This window comes from Coloeus monedula, assembly GCF_965178545.1.
Source record: "Coloeus monedula genome assembly, chromosome: 3".
NCBI lineage: Eukaryota > Metazoa > Chordata > Aves > Passeriformes > Corvidae > Coloeus > Coloeus monedula.
Window position 1 is genome coordinate 112,274,664 of NC_138783.1, and position 20,449 is coordinate 112,295,112.

The 20,449-nt window shown below is 43.9% G+C and overlaps 1 protein-coding gene across 2 annotated transcripts in view; it reads right to left on the bottom strand.

Annotated features, from left to right (window-relative positions):
• Window positions 1-9,610: 9,610 nt before the first annotated feature.
• Window positions 9,611-20,449, bottom strand: part of MED14 (mediator complex subunit 14) — a 35,636-nt gene continuing 24,797 nt past the window's right edge. The window contains exons 22-31 of one of the 2 annotated variants that reach the window (XM_082278069.1): window positions 19,796-19,951; window positions 19,154-19,265; window positions 18,403-18,534; window positions 17,165-17,347; window positions 16,261-16,496; window positions 15,422-15,601; window positions 15,116-15,223; window positions 14,554-14,679; window positions 13,757-13,946; window positions 9,611-10,192 (exon numbers count right to left, since the gene is read on the bottom strand). In XM_082278069.1, the coding sequence (XP_082134195.1) occupies window positions 10,119-10,192; window positions 13,757-13,946; window positions 14,554-14,679; window positions 15,116-15,223; window positions 15,422-15,601; window positions 16,261-16,496; window positions 17,165-17,347; window positions 18,403-18,534; window positions 19,154-19,265; window positions 19,796-19,951 (1,497 nt within the window). In that variant the 3' untranslated portion in view covers window positions 9,611-10,118. The remainder of the gene's footprint in view (window positions 10,193-13,756; window positions 13,947-14,553; window positions 14,680-15,115; window positions 15,224-15,421; window positions 15,602-16,260; window positions 16,497-17,164; window positions 17,348-18,402; window positions 18,535-19,153; window positions 19,266-19,795; window positions 19,952-20,449) is intronic. The other variant, XM_082278070.1, reaches the window with a different exon arrangement.

Consider the following 20,449-nt stretch of genomic DNA (forward strand, 5'->3'; position numbering starts at 1 on the left):
AGCTGTCAATCATGAGGAGAAGCAGATGGGGTGAGGAGGCTTAACTGGAAAAAGCACAAACTAAGATAAGCTTTCTCTGTGTATGAAATAATTTTGATCTCCTTCCTGCCTGTTTGCATGCACACACACAGTGTTATGTTGGTCTTCACAAATGAAACCTTGGGAGTTGTTTTCTCCCCCAATTAAAAACAGTACTTTTAATAGAAAGTGAAATTATTTTTAAGTTCTTTCCATATTTTAAAGGGGATTTTTTAAAAAATGTATGCTAAATAACTTGCAAAAATGAGGATTTGTAAACTCAGAAGATGAGTAGGAACACATCCACCTAAAAAAAGATGTCCAGGAAAAACATCTTCAGGAGAACTGTGCCCATACCACTATCATCCCACAGGCAATGCTGACCCGAAGCTGTCTTTGACGTGTGTTACTTCTGGAGAAAAAACAAAATAAGCCATCAAAAATAAGCACAAGTGAATTAGGAAAATAAGCAGGACACAAATAGCACTGTCCATAATGGCCCCAGTGCCACCCTGCAGCACAGGGGTCACTTTCATTTTGCCTCTGTCCTTTAACTACCGTGTTTTATCCAAGGGAATGGAAGAGTCAGCAATAAAGGGGATACAGAGGGAGTCAGAGGGGCTGACTCCTCAAACTTTCCCAGGGCCCAAACAGCAGTGCAAAGCCTGAAACTTTAGGAAGTGGTTTCAGGGCAGTGCTCCCTCCAAGTCTGCCTCCCCAGCCATCCCAGGGCAGAGCTGGAGTCTCCTGTGCTACTGGCGAGGGGTAACTGCCAGGCAAACCATTCCATCCCGGGAACGTGCTCAGGAAAGCAGCCTCTTACATGTCACAACTGGAGTCATGATCTTGTCATGAGATCAGCTTCCTGCCCAGACTGGAGCAGCACAACCAACCAGTCTGCATTTTACTTCCTCCTCTGCTCCCTTTTTCCCTTTCTTTTTTTTTTTTTTTTTTAATTTTTTACTCTTTTTGTTTTGGTTTTGTTTCTTTGGTTTTTTTCCCATTAACCCAGAGGTTCCCAGGAATTCACCAGCACAGGAATCACATTTATTTCTTCTTTCCACCCTGTGTTTGGCCACTTTTATACCACAGACCTGGTTCTTTAAAAATTCTACAGCTGCTGAAATACTCAGATTGTTGGCAGTGGTGAAACAAGTCCTGCTTGCCACCATTTCCAGCACTGTGTAGGAATAATTGGTTACTGTAGCCTAAATTAACTATTTGGCAGAGGGGAAAAAAAATCCAAAGAGCAGAAGTCTTTAAATACTGACAAATTCCTTTACGCATTTCCCTGTAACATGCAACTTAATTTTAGCTGGAAAATAAACACATTTGAATTCTTAAGTCCTTTTTTTTTTTTCTCCTTAAGCTCTTCCTCTCTGGTCTTGAAATTCGGCTTTGGTCATGTTTCTGTTTTCAAAGCATTGTAGCCTCTGCATTCCAGTCCTTCAAAAAGTTCTCTATAATCTGCATCTCTTGCAAGCATTGGAGTAGCACAAATGGACAAGACTGTTCTGATGGAATTAAGTACGTAGGACATTACTCCTCAGGACATCCCTCCCTCAGGAGGACACGTGAATGAATTCTGCAGGGCTGGGCTGTTCCTGCACAGCTCAGGTGATCTTCATTTCACCAGCTTTAAGCTGCCCTCTGCCACTCCCTGAACCAGGCTGAGCCTGCATTGGCAACATGGGACACCCTGGCAAAGATTTGGGATGGGATGGAGACCGTTATATTTATTTGTTTGTTTGTTTGTTTGAATGCCTGTGCAATTCAGATGGGGAGGAAAATTTGGGAAAGCAAAGAGAATCAGAGTGAGATTTTGGTGTCTTTCCTTAAAAATGAAGGTATGGGAAGCACTGAAGGAAAACGATGATACAGGAAGGACCTTCTGGCTCCCTCTCGGTTGCAGGTAGGATGTCTCAGCACCAGGGTTGGGAGGGAGGCCGTGGGGAAAGAGGGAAGAAGCAGCCAGGGACTGTCCCTCTCTCCAGCCCTCTGAAGGACACTGGGCACCTCTGGGCCAGTCTCTGCTGCCCTCCTCCCTCTGCTCCCTCCACTCTTCCTTAACTGTAAGATCAATCTTTGAAAGAGCTGTGGCTGCGTGGATTCTGTTGTTGTTCTTTGTGCCAAAGAAAGAAGAAAAGTGCTTCTAAAATTACAACTTAAGAGCAACTGCCTGACTCTGGTCCTAAGTCTGCCCAAAGGGACTGAAACAAGATGGGAAAAGGGCAGTTTTTTCCTTGGATTCTTACAAATATCACCTCATGCTCACAGATTTCCATGGCTGTCTTAATCTTTGTAGTGCACCACAAAGCCCAGAGCAGTAAGGATCTCCCAGAGCCTCCCTCCCTGGGGATACTGGGAGGACTTGGGAGTTCAGGCAAGAGCACATAATTAAGACAGAGCCTGCCAAGTTTATAAGCAGCATTTTGCAGCAGATTTGCCTGTAATGGATCTGGGTTTGGAGACACAGGAGGGCACTGCCAGTCCCACATTTCTCATGGGATACCAAGCAGAACCCCTTGTTTTATTTTTCTTTTTATAGGTGCATGAGTGGTGGCACCTTCTGCAATGCACACAGTGAATCTTGTGTCTCCCTCCCAAATCCCTTTGGCCATGAGGAAGAAGAAACTCTCATTTCTGAGGAAGACAGCAGTTCACTGAGGTCTCCAATCCCCCAGGGAGAAGGGAAGAGCTGCAGCAGTGCCCATGCAGGGCCATGACTGTGCTGTGCTCAGCTCTGGCACTGCTGCCCACAAACACCCTTCACAGTGTGGGGCTGCACAGTGCTGGGTGATGTGAAAGCAAAGAGGACTCTTGGGAAATGCTCTGGTCAGGGTCACTCTATGACTTTCTGCTGATGTCAGTAGTCCTAAAAGTTAAAAGGATGAAGGAGAGCTGCTGTGCTCCACCAAACTGGCCCAAAAACTTTCACCTGCCCACAAGCCAAGTGAATCTGCACAACAAAACCCACATGGCTGATGGGTCACCTCGGGCCTCAGCAACTCTGCAGTCACCACCATGCATGCCACTGGGGTTAGAAATAAATGGAACAACCTGGAATAATCCTCTCCCAGGATGCCCAGGATGTGCTATTTGCATGCTGCAAACAACAGTGTGTTTGAATAAAAGGTTGATTCCTTCAGCATTATCCCTGAGAATCTTCAGAAATCTTTCCCTGTTTGAGCAGCTGACTCTTGGGTAAGAGTTGCACATGGATGGTACCATGCTGTGCCAAGCTGTGCAGCGAGCAAGAGGCAGGAGGTGTGTAGGCAAACTCTGGGCTTTTTAAGGCACCCATCTGCAACAAAACAAAGCAGAAAAACAAATGCAAAAGTGTGTAGAGAAAAGCAACTTACAAACCTGATTCCAGGGCTACCAAGTGTGTTTTCAAATCTAAGATAAATTCAAGTTGACTGTGACCAGCTATGGATGGATCTGGGCACCTAGAGCATAGAAAAGAATTAAGTTATTTCTAAAGATCCCTGGTCCCTGTCTGTGAGATACCATGAAAGGAAAGGCATTATCCAGCTCAACAGTTGCTCCCAAGGTAAATTCCAGCCCACAGAAATGAAAAGGCATCTATTGTTTCCAAACATCCAGAACTACCCTGAATGTGCATATTATACCTGTACATTCAGCATGGAGCTTTGTGAAAGGGAGGGACTGTGCCTGCACTGCAAAGTGAGAGGGACAGGACCCAGTCTGGGCCATTGGGACACACATCCCTGACTGACTCACAGCCAAACACTTCCACACCCACGCCGAGCCGGTTCAGCTTGCAGGGATCTCACTGGAGCAGTCCCACATAACCCACACAGAGCCAGGGATCTTGCTCTCCTGCAGCTTCTGCACAGCAAGCCTGAGTCCCCCACCTGGCCCACTTTAGCAGAGGAAAACACACTCAGAGCCCCCTTCAGAGACTCCTGCCAAGCAGAAAATTTAACAGTGGGACCAGTGCAGGTGCCAAGAGTCACCTGGCAAAAGCCAAGGTCTGAATTTGGGTTCCCAGCCGACTCCTGCCTGGCTGCTGGAGCTATGTGATGGAGGAGAACACAAGGGGTGTTTCTGCACGGCAGCAGCTGCTGGGAGGGTGCTGCTGGGAGAGCCACTCAGCAGCTTCTGGTGTGGTGTCCTGACACCTTAACCAAGAGCTGACCTGGAAAACTTGAACTCTGAGTGCAGAGCAGGTGGAAAGGGTAGAGCTGGGTTCAAACACAGGTTAGGTCTCAGCTTGGAGCTGGCAGCTCTCCTGTGGGCACTGAGGTGAAAGCCAAGCAGGATTGAGCTGGGCTCAACCAGCTGCTTCAGTGTGGGGGGAGGATGTCTCAGTAGTATTTGAAGTTACACTTCAGTTCTCACACAGTACTGTCATCAAAATAGCTATTTTCACATAAAATCCCTAGTTATCAGTCAGCTTTGCAGGTTGTCCAAGCAGTTAAGGCATGCATCCATTTTTCCTTGTTTTTTCCTCAAGATCATTGGTGGCACATGTAAGCAAACACCTCTTTTCTTTGCCTTGTCCTTGTCCTCCTTTTGATGGGAGGACAGAGCACAGATGTAAATAAACAAGATGTATCTGTCCTGCTGGGTGATGTTTACACAGATCAGCAAGTCAAAGTGTTGGCTCTCATTTCACAGCACCAGTGTGTGATGACCCCAGTGTCAGGTTGTGGAGTAGCTTCTGTGGGGGCACATTCCCGGTGTACAACGTGGCTTTCCCAGCTGTGTGTGGAAACCATGACAAGTTCCTACAACATCTCAGGACTTCACAAGCAGAGGCCTCATAAGTATAAGGGGGAGAGGAGAGGCTGGAGGCAGCCCTGCAGAAAGGGACTGGGGGGGAGTTGTGTTGCTCCAGCAGCCGGGAGGGCAGAGCCCATCCTGGGGTGCACCAGACACGGCACGGCCAGGTGTCAGCAGGGATTATCCCACTGCACTCTTCTGCTGGGCCCTTCCGTTTAACACGGATGTTGAAATCCTTGAATGTGTCCAGAGGAGGGCAACAAAGTTGGTGAAAAGGCTGGAAGGAGCGTCCTGCGAGGAGTGGTTGAGGACTCTGGGTTTGTCTCCTTTGGAGAAGAGGAGGCTGAGAGGTGACCTCATTGCTCCTTGCAGCTTCCTGAGGAGGGGAAGAGGAGAGGGAGGTGCTGAGCTCTTCTCCCTGGGATCCAGGGACAGGATGCATGGGAATGGTTCAAACCTGCTTTGTCAGGAGACATTTCGACTGGACATTAGGAAGCATTTCTTTACTGAGAGGATGGTCAAACACTGGAATAGGCTTGCTGGAGAGGTGGCCGATGGCCCAAGCCTGTCAGTGTTTAAGAGGCATTTGGACTATGCCCTTAACGTGATTTAAATTTTGGTCAGCCCTGAATTGCTCAGGCAGTTGAACTAAGTGATCCTTGTAGGTCCTCTCCAACTGAAATAGTCCTATCCTATCCTATCCTATCCTATCCTATCCTATCCTATCCTATCCTATCCTCTGTAACCTCGAGCAGCAAGGTGGGAGCTCACGTGCAGAGCAGCACCAGAGGCACCACCACAGCTCCCAGCCCTGTGCCAGGCTGGCTCTGTCCCTGCTTTTTGGGATCGACATTGCAGAGATCTGTGCCAAAAGCACAGCGGGGCCCAGGCTGGCCTGCAGCCCCTCAGCCGCCCCCTCCCTCCTTCTGCTGCAAAATCAGCTCCAAAGGACAGGAGTGCTTTTCTCTGTCTCTTTTAAATGCTGCTTTGCCAGCTTGCCAGCTGCTTTCAACACCGTACTCGTCACGGAGGAAGCCTCAAAAATAAAGATGCAGAAAGGAGGGTGTGCTGCTGAGGGAGCAGCATCCAGGGCAGCAGACAGGGCCAGCAGCACCAGGAGGGCTCTGGGCAGGCTGCTGGGGGCTGGTCCTGGCCTGCGGGTCACGGGGGGCTGCAGATGAGAGATGGGGGTTCCCTGCTCGCACACACCATGGCAATGTGGAGATTCGAGTGCTTCACGGCCGCGGGCAGATTTCCCGAGGGTAGGGTAGGACTGCTCGTTTGCTCTGGATCAGCTGCAGCGACGCTGAGAGGGATTAGACACCCATGAGGGAGGCACATCCCCAGGGGCGGCAGAGGAGAAGGAGGGGACCCCTTCTTGCCTGAACCCCCGGAGTCCTGGGAGCTGCCTGCCCTAACACAGGGCAGGGATGACAGCAAACCCCTTCCCACCCCGGAACATTCACACCCTCGTTTTTTGTAGTTTCTGACAAGCTCCCTCTTTAGCCGCTGCTCTCCAGGAGTCGCAGGTGAAACTCCCGGTGCTCCGGTAGCTGGAGCCTCAGTGACGGCCTCCCAAAGGCACGGGTGGAGGTGGGGCATCACCGGAGCAGTAAAACCAGTCCATGACAGGGCTGAACACGATGCTTCCCCCGCTGTGGGACCCTATCCCGCATAGCAGGGACACGTTTTCCCAGCACTTGCTGATGCCGGTCGCTCCTGGCTGTGTGCAGCAGCTCTCCAGCCAAGTGTGAGGGAACAGCCCTGCCCCAGGGGCTCTGCCTCCACCGCCTCCGGAGGCCCCTCCGAACCTTTTCTAGGGCAGGAACTGAAGCTGCTCAGGCTGGAGCTGCCGGAGCCTCCGGCATCCGTGCTGCTCCGCACAGCGACCACCCAGCCTGGGCGCAGCCCTTCCCCGCTCCGCATCCCTTATCTCCCGGAGCAGCGGCCGGACGCTTCCTGCCGCTCCCTCCATGCGGGGTCATTTCCCAAAGAATTAATTACTGCTCTGGAGGAACGTGAGGAGCTGGGAGTACGCGGGGGAGCGTCACGCAGTGAGGGGTCAGCTCAGCACCTGCTTCCCGGACGTGCGATGCTCCCGGAGCCAAAGTTCAGCCTTAAAAACATTCTCCAAAATAATGATCCACCCGCTGAGCAGCGAACCCCCGGCGGCTGCTGGAGCACCTCCCGAAAAGCGTCGCATATTTGAAGTCAGCGTGATTTAACCTAAATGTGAAAGTCTCAATTACATCGCTATTATGGGGTTACACAGAGTCACAGCTCTGTAATTACAGCCTCGATGCTACATATGGTTAATACATTTCAGTTACACGTTAATTTATTGAAATACATTCTTACCTTAAAAAACCTCTGAAATTCTGTGGTAGATGGAAAATTTGGGCCAGGGGAACAACTATTACCACCTGAGCTGAAATGGCCAGTGTAGCACAACTTCTGAAGTGACACCTTTGACAGACTAATCATAAATCTGATTAACATGACCCAGATACTCTCCTAGTAGTCTGTTTCTCACAAAGAAGATTTTGCTTTAGAATGCCTGCAAACCAGAGTAACTTTCTACTGACAGATGAAACTGAGCACATGCTTAAAGACAAACTGCAGCTCATAAAGAAAAACAGCTTCAGGTTTTATGGAGCTTTGTTTTGTCTCACCAGTTTATCATCAGAGCTTGTTTCCCTGCAGCCTTTGTAAACTCAGTTAAAACATCTGCAGACTCAAAGGCACCGGCAGAACACTCAAACGTGGAAAGATAACAAAGAATTAAAACTTAATTTCAAACCAACCCCCCCCCCCAGAACCTCACCTTGATTCTGCTCCTTGTCTGAATATTTGCAGGGCTTGAAAAAGCCTCTTCCCTGTTTTCTATCTTGAGGAAACCTTCAGCAGGATCAGCATTTGTTATCTGGAAAGCCACAGTCTATGGCTGCCATTGGGAACGGCTTTTTGGACACCTAAAACGTGTTCCCATTTGATGCTGGCTAACATTTCTAAGCCAGAGCTGTGCATCAGCTCAGAACAACTATTTTTCCTCTGTATAATTCAATTCCCTCATCCTTGTTCCACAGGTGGGTTGATCAGAAATTTAGAAAGCTCCAGAAAACCTGCAGGATGTGGAGTCACAGAAGCACTTTCAGCAAAATAAATGGACAAAGAAATCTGCCATAAGGAAGAAATCTACAAATAGTCCCAATGCAGCAGGTGCTCACATCATCTGGCTGCCAGAAAAAGGGACTGAACACATGGAAAATGAAACTTAAAACTGAAGTTGTAAATACACATGAAAAAGAAAACTTAAAACTGCAGTTGTAAAGTCACAGTCATTGCTTTGAAAGGAACAAGTGTCTCTGGTGAGTGGGAAATGCTTCTTTTTACTAGCAGTGTTTTCCTTAAGAATTTGATTATTTAGGAGAAATGTTTAGAATGTGGTGTATGTTATGAGTGCTGTGTATAATATAAAACAAAATTCAACCATCCCATCATCTGGGATTTGGAATGTCAGTCCATAACCATCTGTCAGTAGTTTCATATTTTCTCTGACCTGTGGGAGGCCTCTCCCCTTCCTTTCACTTCCAAGTGCTGAAGCTTGGCCCTCACCACACTCAACATCTCCTGCCCCTTCCCACAAAGGGCAGCAGGTACTTCTCACATATCAGGAAGCTGATTTTAGGCATGGGAATGCTCCCACCTTGAAACCAGAGCAGTGACCAGTGCAACAGCCAGTCTTTTTCAGACATCCTTGTATCACCTCTCAATTTTAAAACATCGGTTTAGTTGTAAAACAGCAGAAATGTGGGCTCTTTCCAACTGAGCAGCAGCAGCAGCAGCATTTAAAAACTGCAGGTTTTCACTCCAGGGGATGGGTTTAGTTTTTCAGAAGGAGAAGCTGTATAACCATCTGTTAGATACACGTGGGTGAGAGCCGCAGTGATACAGAACCCACACTCAAACCACAGGTTCAAGGCTGAAATCTGAGGTGGGCACCAACCAAAAGGTGATCTCTAATGGCAAGAGCTTCAGAGAAAAGCACTGTGACAGTCATAAGGGCAATGGGCAGCCTTGAAGACAGGCTGGAATACATTCACTAAAAGATATTTAAAATTAGTTCCAAATGTCCTTCAGCTGAGCAGGGAGCTGCCAGAGCTCTGCAAAGAGAAGGAGGAAGCATAGCTGAAAATCACTATTGTAGGAAGTCTGGAAACCAACTTGAACTCTATAGAAATTTGAGAATACTGATCCAGGAGGACAAATGGCTAAATGACAGATAACTCCTAAGGATGAACATTTTATTCAATTACAAGAGCCTTCAGTCATTCCTGACAAAGTTATCTACATACATCCAATTCAGGAAGTTAAATGTGAGGTTGTTTCTTTTTTGGATCAGCCTCTCCAATTTTGTGGTATGCAGGTCCAGCTCCTACCTTACCTGCCTCTACAACAAGACAAATCCGTAATAACAGACTCCATGACAGATGACAAAAAGTTCTTTCTTCCACTAAACTTTGCTTTTGGGACAGAAAAGATGTAGTTCCTGGTATAAGAAATGAAGAACCATTTTAAGTAAGTACTGGTTATGTTTACAACCAGGAAAATGAACAAACTCTGTTCTACTCTGACTTTGGACAAATTGAATCCACAGGATAAATAAACAAAGGTTTGTTTGGGTTTTTAAGTTAGCAGCACGTGTGTGCGTGTATAACCAAGATCACAAAAAGAGATAGTGCAGTAAGTGTGAACACAAGAGAGCTGACCAGTGGCTACAGGGGAGAGGAAAAACGTTTAAGATGATACAACATCCAGTACAAGATTTTTTAATCCAGTTTATTAAATATTGCTTTTTGGGGACATGTTTACAACAAGCCCAAATAAATTGTTTAAGGATTCAAAGCAGTCATATTAAAATACAGCTTCAATATAAAGTTTGTCACAGTTTTACAGTATTCAAAAATGACAGACCTGCCTTAAAAAAAGACTATTACACCAAAACATAAGAAAAACAGAAAAACAAACAAGTTTGGCATTTTCATAATCTTTATAGTATAAAACAGAATATTAAATCTATTACCAGCAAGCTGATACTTCAATCTATTACCTAGTCTGAAGTGTCTCCCATTAAAACACACTATACAACAGCACTATACAAAAGTCGTGGTGATACTCATGTGATGAAAGTGCATCCCTGAAAGTTTGCCAGTTTATAGTTAGCTCTTAGAAAAAAAGGTAAAATTAAAACGTCCTCTTTTAACCGAAGGCTTTATTTTAATTTTTTTTTTAATTTTTTTTTTTTTTTTTTTTGCTGTTTTGTCTCACTTTCAGCCTTCTTTTAAAAGTGTCTAGGGACGCCCCCCAGGGGGCAGCGTAAGATTAACCATCAAATCACGAACGGCTGCAAATATTGTGCATTCACCTGGAACAGGGAAAAGAGACAGGTTAGCACCGCGCCCCGGACAGCCCTTCCTCGCTCTGGAGCAGGGAAAAGAGACAGGTTAGCCCCACACCCCACAGCCCTTCCTCACTGTGCCCCCCTGAGCCCCCCAGGGCAGAGCCGAGGGTGCAGACACGCGGCGGCCGAGACTCCCAAAACCCAGCGACCTCCAGGGACGTTGGGATTTGTGGGAGTTACCAGCTGAAGCAGCTCCAGCTTTCCCAGCAGGACTGCTCTTGTTGGTGATGGAATTGCAAGTAGCTCTTAATTTTTAATTGCTTTTGAATGTCAGATTGAATCTATGCTAGAATTGATTGCCCATGGACTGTGGTCCGAATTTTTTCAGTATGTTATTAATTAAGAGCACTACATCTTACAAAGAAAATAACCCAACTTTTTCAAGTTTTATTTCTATCGATTACAAGCAGAAACTAAAGATTTTGAAAAACTCAAAATGACTTCAAGTCTGAAACAGCTGATAGATGTTTTCTGTCCTAAGCTTAGTCTTGGAAACATTTCTAATTCCAAGACTGAGCAACAGTCAGGAATCTGTTTCTTTCAACCAAATTGCTCTGGCTCTACCCTTGACATCTAAACTGCAAAATAAAATACAGAGCAGGTGGACTTCTGTTTCCAACAGCTGAGATTCAATACTGAGGAAAAACCAGCCACAGCTACCTCAAGTTTTAAATACCAGCACTTGTTGACAAAACCACATATATTCTGAATAGCTTAAAGAAGTTAAAACCAGCAGAAGTGAAAGGGTTAAATAAGAACAACAAAAGATGAAGTAACAGGCAGCTGTGATTTTCATCTACTGTTTCCTGGTAAAGAGAATACAATTAATAGCCACTGTTGTAACCTGGTCATTGTGGGCTGAATTTTTCCTGCATATTTCATGGAATGTCAATTAGAAGACATTGCATTTTGCTGCTGAAGGAGCAACAGTGTGACCAAAGAGATAAGCACAGAGCCTGTTGGGATGCATTAATCTTAACTGCCAGACTAGGGATTCCCAAGATTATTTTGGGCAAGTCATTATCATATCAAAGCTACCAATCTGGGCTAAATACCATCCACTGCATCACTGAAAATCAGACACTGAAAAATGTTTAGTTGTGAAGTGCTTTAAGAATCATCATGAGTCCCTTGAGCTCCTCCCTAAGGGTCACCTCCAGCATCCATAGGGACTTTAATTTCCTTACCAGATTTATGTCCACTACACACTGTAGGTTTTGGAATTACAGCTCAAGTTTAAACTTACTATTCCAGGGCATTGATTTCTTCTCAGTTCATACAAGTATTTCCCCAAAGTAAAGTATTTTCTCCCACTGAGGCATAGGTAAAGTGGTCTTAGAAAGACAATGTGTACTCACAATGAGTCAACATTTTACTGTTAAACACAGCAGAATGTGTTTGCCCACAGATCTGAAAAGAAAACTCTTTCAAAAGAACTTACTTTTCAGGCACTACCATTTTATTAAGAGGAAAATTAAGCTGAATACAAAATACTTTCTCACAAAGAGAGAAAGGTAAAAAAGATACAGCCAGAACGAGGCAACACTAATTCCAGGTTACAACGACAGTGCCAGTAACATCATCTGTGCACGATGGGAGGCCCTGGTCCTTCCTGACTCAAACAGTGAAAAATTCCCTTAACCAGGCAAATTGCAGTTAGTGCAGCAGAGAGCTAACAGGCAGGAAAATCAGGAAAATCCTGGGTACAGCACAGGAGCAGCAGAAGAGAAAGGAGCATCAAACGAGAAAGGACACACATCTGGGATCTCCCATGTACTGCTGTTATAGAGAAGTCTCCCAGCTATCTACTTTCATCTGTTGGCTCTCCTATCACCTTTCAATGGTGAAAAAAAGAAGGTATTCTTGTTCTCTTTGATCAGATATAATAATGTATGTTTTGACAATAAGAACAGAGGGAATTGCATTTCAAGTGTCTTCAGGAAGATCCTACTTTGGCTAGGTAGTGGTGGAAATAAATAAATTCATACAGACTCATTCTTTCTTTTGGAAATCAGAGGAAGGACTACTAGAAACTTCCTCTGCTCAGCCAGTTACATTCTCCTTTGCCTGGATAAAGTTCTGCTTGTGGCTCCAATGCTTTTCCTATGCTTTTTTTCTGCCTGTCTGTACTTTGCTCCCTGTATTGATTCGAAAACTGCTTCAAAACTTGCACGACAAACAAAAATTGTCTGTTCTGATCTATCTCGTGAACATCAGAAAACATCTCACCTGGCATCACCAGAGCAGCTTTGACAGTTACTTGCTCTGCTGTGGTATTTTGTGGAGGGTTTACTTTAAAACACAACTCAGTGCAATAACAAACAGCAAAGCAAGAACCTACCCTTCCCCACACCAGAGGAACTCTGTGGGGAAGCACCTTCCAAAAGCAACACCTGAAGTTTAGTTAATGTATTTTGAAACAGAAATGCTATACAAACAACAGCTCTCTGCCACATACAGAACTCCTACAGGGAACTCCACATGCCCTCAAGGCTATTTTCTCTCCTATTTACCTACACTATTACTACATGTTAAACAGAAAATGCATATTAATTTAAATCCCATCACAAGTTTCAGAAATGTATGCATACCCACACCAATTTAAGGTAAACACTGCTCATGTTCTAGCAATTGAAATAATCCATCAAGCATAGTTAAAATTACTGCATAACAACGAGATGAATAATTATACAAAAGAGAAGTAAGAGTCAACCTCTGGATTCACAACTTCAATCTATTCACTGGGTTACTGGAAAAATTTTGTTCTTCGTCAGAACTGAAAGTTATTGTTCTTCTGAGCCATCTGTGTATTAGGACCCCAAACCACTGCTTACAGACAACATGCTGCCCAAAGAACCTGCTACTGTTCTTCAATGTTTTAAATACTAAAAAAATAACAAAAAAGGCATGACAAACAAGAGGGAAAGCAAAGCACAACGCTGCTCACGGTGCACTACCTACAGGCCAATGAACACTCAGAACAACCTAGCTCAAACACTTCACAGCACGTCTGGTCGACAGAACTGTATGCACCTCTGCTAGTGGACACACTGACAAAGGAGTATACAACCACTGCAATTACTTTTTAATCATTCACAGCACGTGGACAAGTTCTGACAACTATTTTAACATCCCTTTATATTCTACTGCTAAGCTGAGTAACTTCATAATTAACCATGAAAACTGACACTTGGCGATAGTATATTTCTTGTGACTCATTCTGGGCCCATTTGTCAAAAAGTGTGACTCTTACTGAACAGCAAGAGCTGGGCCAACAAGAGGTGGGTGCATCCTATCACTCGGGCAGAACAGCAAAACCCAGCCTGAATCATCAGTGCAACCTTCTGCTGTGTTGCCAGTACTTCCTATTAAGTTATGTATTGCCTGTCACATCAGGAGTTTGTAATCACTAAAGAAGTAAGATAGAAACCAAGAAGAATTCAGACTTAAGAGAGGTTTAGTGTTACACTGGAGATTTGTCACAGATGTCTGGGTGAAGAGAATATATCTACTGGACATGTACAGTACCTGGTCGTGGTGAATTCAGTTCAGCAAACCTCTTTAGAATATTGCTAACCATCATTGGAGCAGCAACAGAAGAGTTCTGCTGCCTGGGAATGTCAGCCTGTTGCGTTGTACCCGAAGCCATATCATAAATAATTGGGACAATAATACTAACAGCTTCCTGTGGGACTGTTGTTTTCTGTGTTAGCTGGAGCTGTGGGAGAAAAACCCAAAAACTGTGTTAAATTAAAGGATCTTGTACTTCAGTGCAACCTCTGACACAGTTAAACACTCCAGGCCTACAGACAGCATGTACATCCACCCCCGTTTTCAGACATCAATTCTGTAACAGAGAAATTATCAATCAGGTGGAGACTGTTTTCTTCTCAAAAGCACCCCACAATAAGCACTGCCTCGGGCACAACACCAGTGTAGATTTGTTCTGAACATCTCATCCCTGCTCTCCTCTCCCAGCACCACTAATGTGCACGTCACTCAGTCTAGGTGGTTAGTGCCTCAAACAACAAAACACCCACAAGTTGAGCACTTGAAGATGCAGCCCAGAGGGAGCTGAACTTCAGATCTTGTCAACATCTCTCCAAGAACACAAAACACGAGGAGTTGCTGTGTTTTAGTAAGAAGGAGAGTAGGAATATGAAACAAACTTATTACAAGAGATCCATGCAAATCCAGGATTCCAAACAGTACAAAACTTTTAGCTATTACAGCTGTCAGGTACAGTGGCTTATGTTTTGCTACAAACCCGTGATGATCTCTGAGATATGCAGGGTTAGAATTTTAAAACAGATAGCTCTACTTACAAAAAACAACATTTTGGATTTCAGAACAACAGCAGGTGTTCCTGGAGGCGCAATTGGTGGAGCACTGGGAGGGATTGTTAAACAAAACTGCACGTTCCATTTCAGCTGACTTGCCTGGTCAGGGAACTGTTCAGAGAGAGCAGCACAGAGAACAGCACAGGTCTCATGTCAGTGACATACACAGCTATGAAACAGGGAAGCATCACAAAGTAGAATGTGTCTCTTTACCTAAACCTGCAGATGTTGCCAGGTTTAGAGAAATACGAGTAACTCCGAAAGAAATGAGCACAACAATACAGTCAGAAAGACTGCAGCCAGCCTATGCATGTGCCTGTTGTGCAGTAACATGTATGCAGTTCTTTAAAATCATCAGTTTAAATGAGAAATTTTGGGAGTTTCCAGGAGAGCTGGTAGTAAACCAAAAACTTCTCCAGTAACATTAAATAACTTATGTATAGATTTAGAGTAATTTGTGTGTTTGTAGATAAAGATACAACAGCTTTTTTTCAAAAATATAACAACCAAAGTTGGGTGAACTAAATAAATAGAACAGTGGACTTACCAGCTCCAGTTTCATGATGTGCACGCAGTCCCTGAGGATGTGCGTGGGAGCCCCTAGTAACTTTGTGAAGGCTATCAGGGTGTTTGCTTTAAAAGGTGGTCCTGCAACCTAAAGAAAGACACTATTTAGTAGTGCCTATTTAGATAATAAATATATCATTTAATACGCAACCAGCATGCACAGCTGTCAATTTTATATTTTGCAGCTCTTACACATGCCAATGAAAGCCAGCAGGACCACTCAAAACAACACCAGAGATTAAAAGCAATGCACAAAAATGTAAACATTCTTGATTTCAGTACATACCCTCGTTTCAAAGAACTTCTCCAAAACCTGTAACTCCTCTGATTTCCACTGTCCTGTATTTTCAGGTGTGACTTTCAGCTGCAAGGTCTGGTTGGTTTTGGGATTGAGAGCAACCCTGCATTTCAGTGCCTCTGTCTTAAACATAATGACACCTGGTTCATTGGAGTTTATTAACTGTAGCTGCATAAAAAGAAGATTCACAGTCAATTAGTCATTCATTAAATAGCATGAACACACAGATATACACACACACACACACACTCTCACTCCCTCCCCAAAGCATAGCAATCAACCTCTCTTTCCAGAAAGAAACACAAGATATTTTAATACAGGTGAAATTACATTGAGAATTAAGTTTATGCCAGATTTGGCTTCTTTCTCTGTCACTGAATCCATGCCACAGAAGTGAAGAGGCACATTTGTCTGTCCCAAGCCCTAAAGTAACATTCCTGACCTAGTAGTTACCATTAACTAGTAACTCACTTCTCTGGCAATCTTGCCAAGTACTGGCATCCACAGTAACCCCGTGGCTGTTCTAGTAAACTCCCAATGCACATGACAAACCCATGGAACCCACAGCATCTGAAAGTCTGGTCCTAGACTTACTATCTTAACAGTTACCAAATTTCACCTGACCAAACAGGTTTTCCACATCTAATTTGCATGGAAAGGAAGTGGAACTAAATGATTTCTCTAAATTTTGACACTTTAGGTGGCAAAAATCAGAAGTACAGCACAAGTCTAACAGCAAACAGTTATTTTATTTGAAGGATTTCAGTTTGTGCCTGACTTGAAAGACATGGAGCAGTCACATACCCACAGGCCCACTTAAATCATACCGTTTCCTGTTGTATGATCCTCTGAAGATGCCTCCTCATAATCACTGATCCGAGGAATCGCTCGAGAGGGGAGCACAGATAGCTGCCAGCTAGTCCTGGCACAAGCCCAGGGGTAGGAGAGGGCAAGAGCAGAATATTCAAGGCACTGTGGGTGAGGATTGTAGGAATGGATGCAGCCCAAGAGCGCTGAGGTAGTTTCCGAGGTGGAGGCATGCTTGTTGGCATGGCTTGGGAACCTGTGGGGACACAAGGACTTGCAGTAAGGGAGGATTTACACTGAAACAAGATACATGTTCACTTTGTCACTATTCATCAGTAAGTCCTCTGGGCCAAAGCTTAATCCTTCTTATTTAAGAATTTGCCTGCCTAGTGATAGGCATCAGACAGACAAAGAATTAGTTTTGACCCTGCACCCATGCAAAGAGTCTCAGTAACATTAAAACACCCCTCCCTTTTCCTCTTTCTGCAGCATGCCAGCAGACAGGAGGTTTGCACAACAAACTCAATGGGACGTAAAGATGGCTAAATCAGTCGTGCAAGAGCAGCATTACAAATCTATGATGTGAAAAGTTAGTATTTGGGTTGGCAAATGTGCCTATCATTGCTTTCACTCTGAAGACTTTTCTCTTAGTCACGGAGTTCAATAGTTTCAGACTGATTTCTGCACTGCAACAAGAGTTATCATCAATCCTGCTGACATTTATGCTGTATGCTTTAGCTCATTTATACCAATTTGTTACTGAAGATTTGAACTAGGACAGAATAAAGGCTTAATTTCCTTGGATATTTTACTGCACAAGGGCAGTAAGGACTGTTAGACCAACACAAGAACTACCAAAAGGAACACAACTGGAAATGTCAAACATGGGTGTTTCACAGTTATAACACTGATAAAGAAGCCTACTTGTTCCAGCTCGTGGGGAATGAGAGGCATCAGGGACAGGTGAATGAAGGGAAGGGTTGGCTGGTGACATTCCAGGCATCCGTGCTGCTGGTGATGGACCAGAGACCTGGGGAGATCCTGGCCAATTCCCTGCACGCTGACTGGGTGACATCATGGTGTATGGTGAGCTTGGGTCTATGGTACCTACAGATGTTACAAGACCATTATTATTTCTTTAAAAAGTAAAAGGCTTTCTAATAGAGAAATCTAAAAGAGGCTTACCAAAATCTGTAAAGCATGAAAGTGCCTGCAAGCTTTTAGACTACTTTTTACAACCATATAAAACACACCAAGTGGGGGCAGAGAGGAAAAATCAAAATACGGATTTCAAGGGTTTCCAGGTTGTATTTTTAAAAAAGTAAAATTGAATGTTCAGAAAAATTGTCATATTCAACAAGTAACAGGTTCTAAACTAAAAGGAGCTCTTGCCTACAGATTTGGACTTCTACTACTCCTTAGCAAATGGAAGCCTCAGCCAGACAGTTCTTTATCTATTCAGTATCTTAGTTTTCTCTGCAAAAGTATCTCTGCTGTACAGACTGATCAGAATGAGCTCCTTGAACCCTCTGTGGCACATCTCTCTCACTGCATTCATCTCAACAATCAAACTGATGTATGAAAATTACCATCTGAACTGTTCATTTGTTGTCATCTATACAACAGTTTCCAATACACTGTGATTACACAAAGGATTGTTTTGGCAGCTTTCCAAAAAAACCAACCGAATTAATAAAGGAAACAACCAAAAGGCATGTTGCTCACATACAGATATGTCAAACCAGGCAGACTTTGACAACATTTTCAAAGTGCAAGTATCTGAATTTCTAACCTGTACCTGCTATTTTTCCAGGAAATGTAAGCAGTGAAAATCCACTAACCAATCTAACAAAAGAAAATGCTCATTAAAAGCTGCAGCCACTGTTCTGCTACAAGACCACATTGAATTTCCCCACATTAGTAAGCAGAAAGGAGTGACTGAGAGTCAATTTTTAACACGTTAGGAACGCCTCAACATGCCATGCAGCTACTTTTGACTACTGTTAACAGTTAACACTCACATATATGAAAACAGCTACTTGAGCCAATTGCAAAACATGAATTTTTCTCAGTTAACTTAGGTCTGCTCTGGAAGACTTAATTTCAAGAAGCAAATCTGACCTCCCTGTCCCTACATATACACCTGCCAGTAAAGAACTCACCATGTGGGCTGGCAAAGTTAGCTGTTTGTCCCATTGTGATTCCAAGAGAGGAAGGTGAAGGAGTTGGACCAAAGGATGCTGGTGATGGTGCTCTTAAAGCCCCGCTAGGTGAGCTTGCAGCATGCAAATTTCCTGATCAAAGACATCACATCACTTGACATACACAATTCTGTTCTAACTTTTTGTATCAACTGCTCCCTTCAGGGAAACAGCAAACAAGATTCAAGAGAATTTGTTTTTGCACTCGAAGGCTTTATTTTGTACATGCATGACTGTTATATTTTTCAGGTTGATTTGCGACACAAACGAAAAACTTCCCATGATATTTGGCTTGAAGAATGGCATTTCTCCCCTGCTCAGCCCTTCCCAAATTTAAATATTTTCAGCTGTTGTTCTACAACAGCTGGGAGCAGAAAGCAGAGCTTTGGTGATGAAAAGCTTTTCTGAAGAAGCAAGTATTGAAAATTACCAGGTTTTTGTCTTAGCAAGTTATAAACTGTAAGAATGAAAACAGTCCCAAATATTACATAGCTAAAGATGGCAGTTTTACTTAATGTTTTGGGTTTTTTTATCTTCAAAATGTACTTTCCAAAACACACATGGTAGGACTTTCTTTTTTTCTCCACAATGTAAGGTGCATTCTCTTGGCTAACCTGGGGCTAAACACACCTCAAATAATAGAAAAAACATGCATGCACGAAGACCTATTTTTCTAGGACAGGATCAGCTCCCAGCTTCCCAGCCATCCTACCTGGTGACTGCGTGTGCATCATGGACGGGGAGGGTGTCACTGTGTTGTGGTAGGAGGTGGGTGGTGAGGTGAGAGGATATGCTCCCGAGGCTCCTGCCTGTTTTGCAAACGGCTGAAATTGTCAACACAGGACAATGAAAATTTTTGATCATTTTGTACTAAAATAGAAGTTAAGTATGTGCAGAATACTAATGAGGGTTTGCTCTTACAGGTTCATCCACACAGTTGTTTGGTTTTCTATATTATTTTGTTCAGTGCTCACTGTTTTTTTCAGTTTCTTCTAAAGACATAATACCTCTGTACCTCACACCTTTTATCTGCCACCCTGTAACAGCAACACCTCCTGACTCTCCCTCCCATCTTTTATCTTTAACAGTTGTTTTCCCTCCCTCAGTCCTTTGCTTCTAGGCAGCAAGTCTCATGTGACCTTCCAAAGCTGCTGTTCATACGCTATGGGCTATTTACACTGGAATGAGAAATGGCAAAATAAATTAATACGTTTTGCCCGAAGGGGAATTCTGCAGCAGAGTGGGTTTATAGCCTCCTTTTCCATTTTGCTACTGCTAATCCCTTTAGAACATGAAGTTCTTAGAAATCTACTGTTGTGGAAGACAATAAACATTTATTTTGCCTGAAGGGTACCTGTTGTTGTGGTTGCTGTGGCGGCTGCTGGGGTTGGAGCTGTGATATCAAAGAATCCATCATGTCTCCTCCAATAGGAGAAGGTGGGTTATCATCTTCATTTACAGATCGTCTCCGTGCATCCTGATTGCTGTCCACAAACATGTTCAGGAATGTCTGTGGAAAAAGCAGTTTTGTTAGCAATTGGCCCATTTAAATTTTACTACACAAAAGAAGGCAGTATTTGCTGAGCTGTAACACTACCTCTATCAGCTACAGCACACAGGTCTCGGGAACAAAATACTGGTGGGCATTCATTAATTACAGTATAATTAGTCTGCAAAATATATCAATTCATAAACAGAGATACCTGGCTCTATAACAAGAAGTATCTCCAGTAAATTGAAATACCAACATTTTTCTTGTCTCCTTAAAGATAAGGAAAAGTCTACGTTTGGAAATACCTGTTCCAGAACAACTTATCAGTATCCAGAACCTACAGGGCTGCTTGTACACCTACAACTGCCCTGTTTGGTTAAGAATATCTGGGTCACCTCCTCCACAGAACTCTCTTGTACCCAGAGGAGCCTGACAACTTTCTTGAATTAATTCCTCCTGTACCTTCCCATTTTCATTCTCTTCTACTACCTTACACTGGTATCTACAATCTCCTTC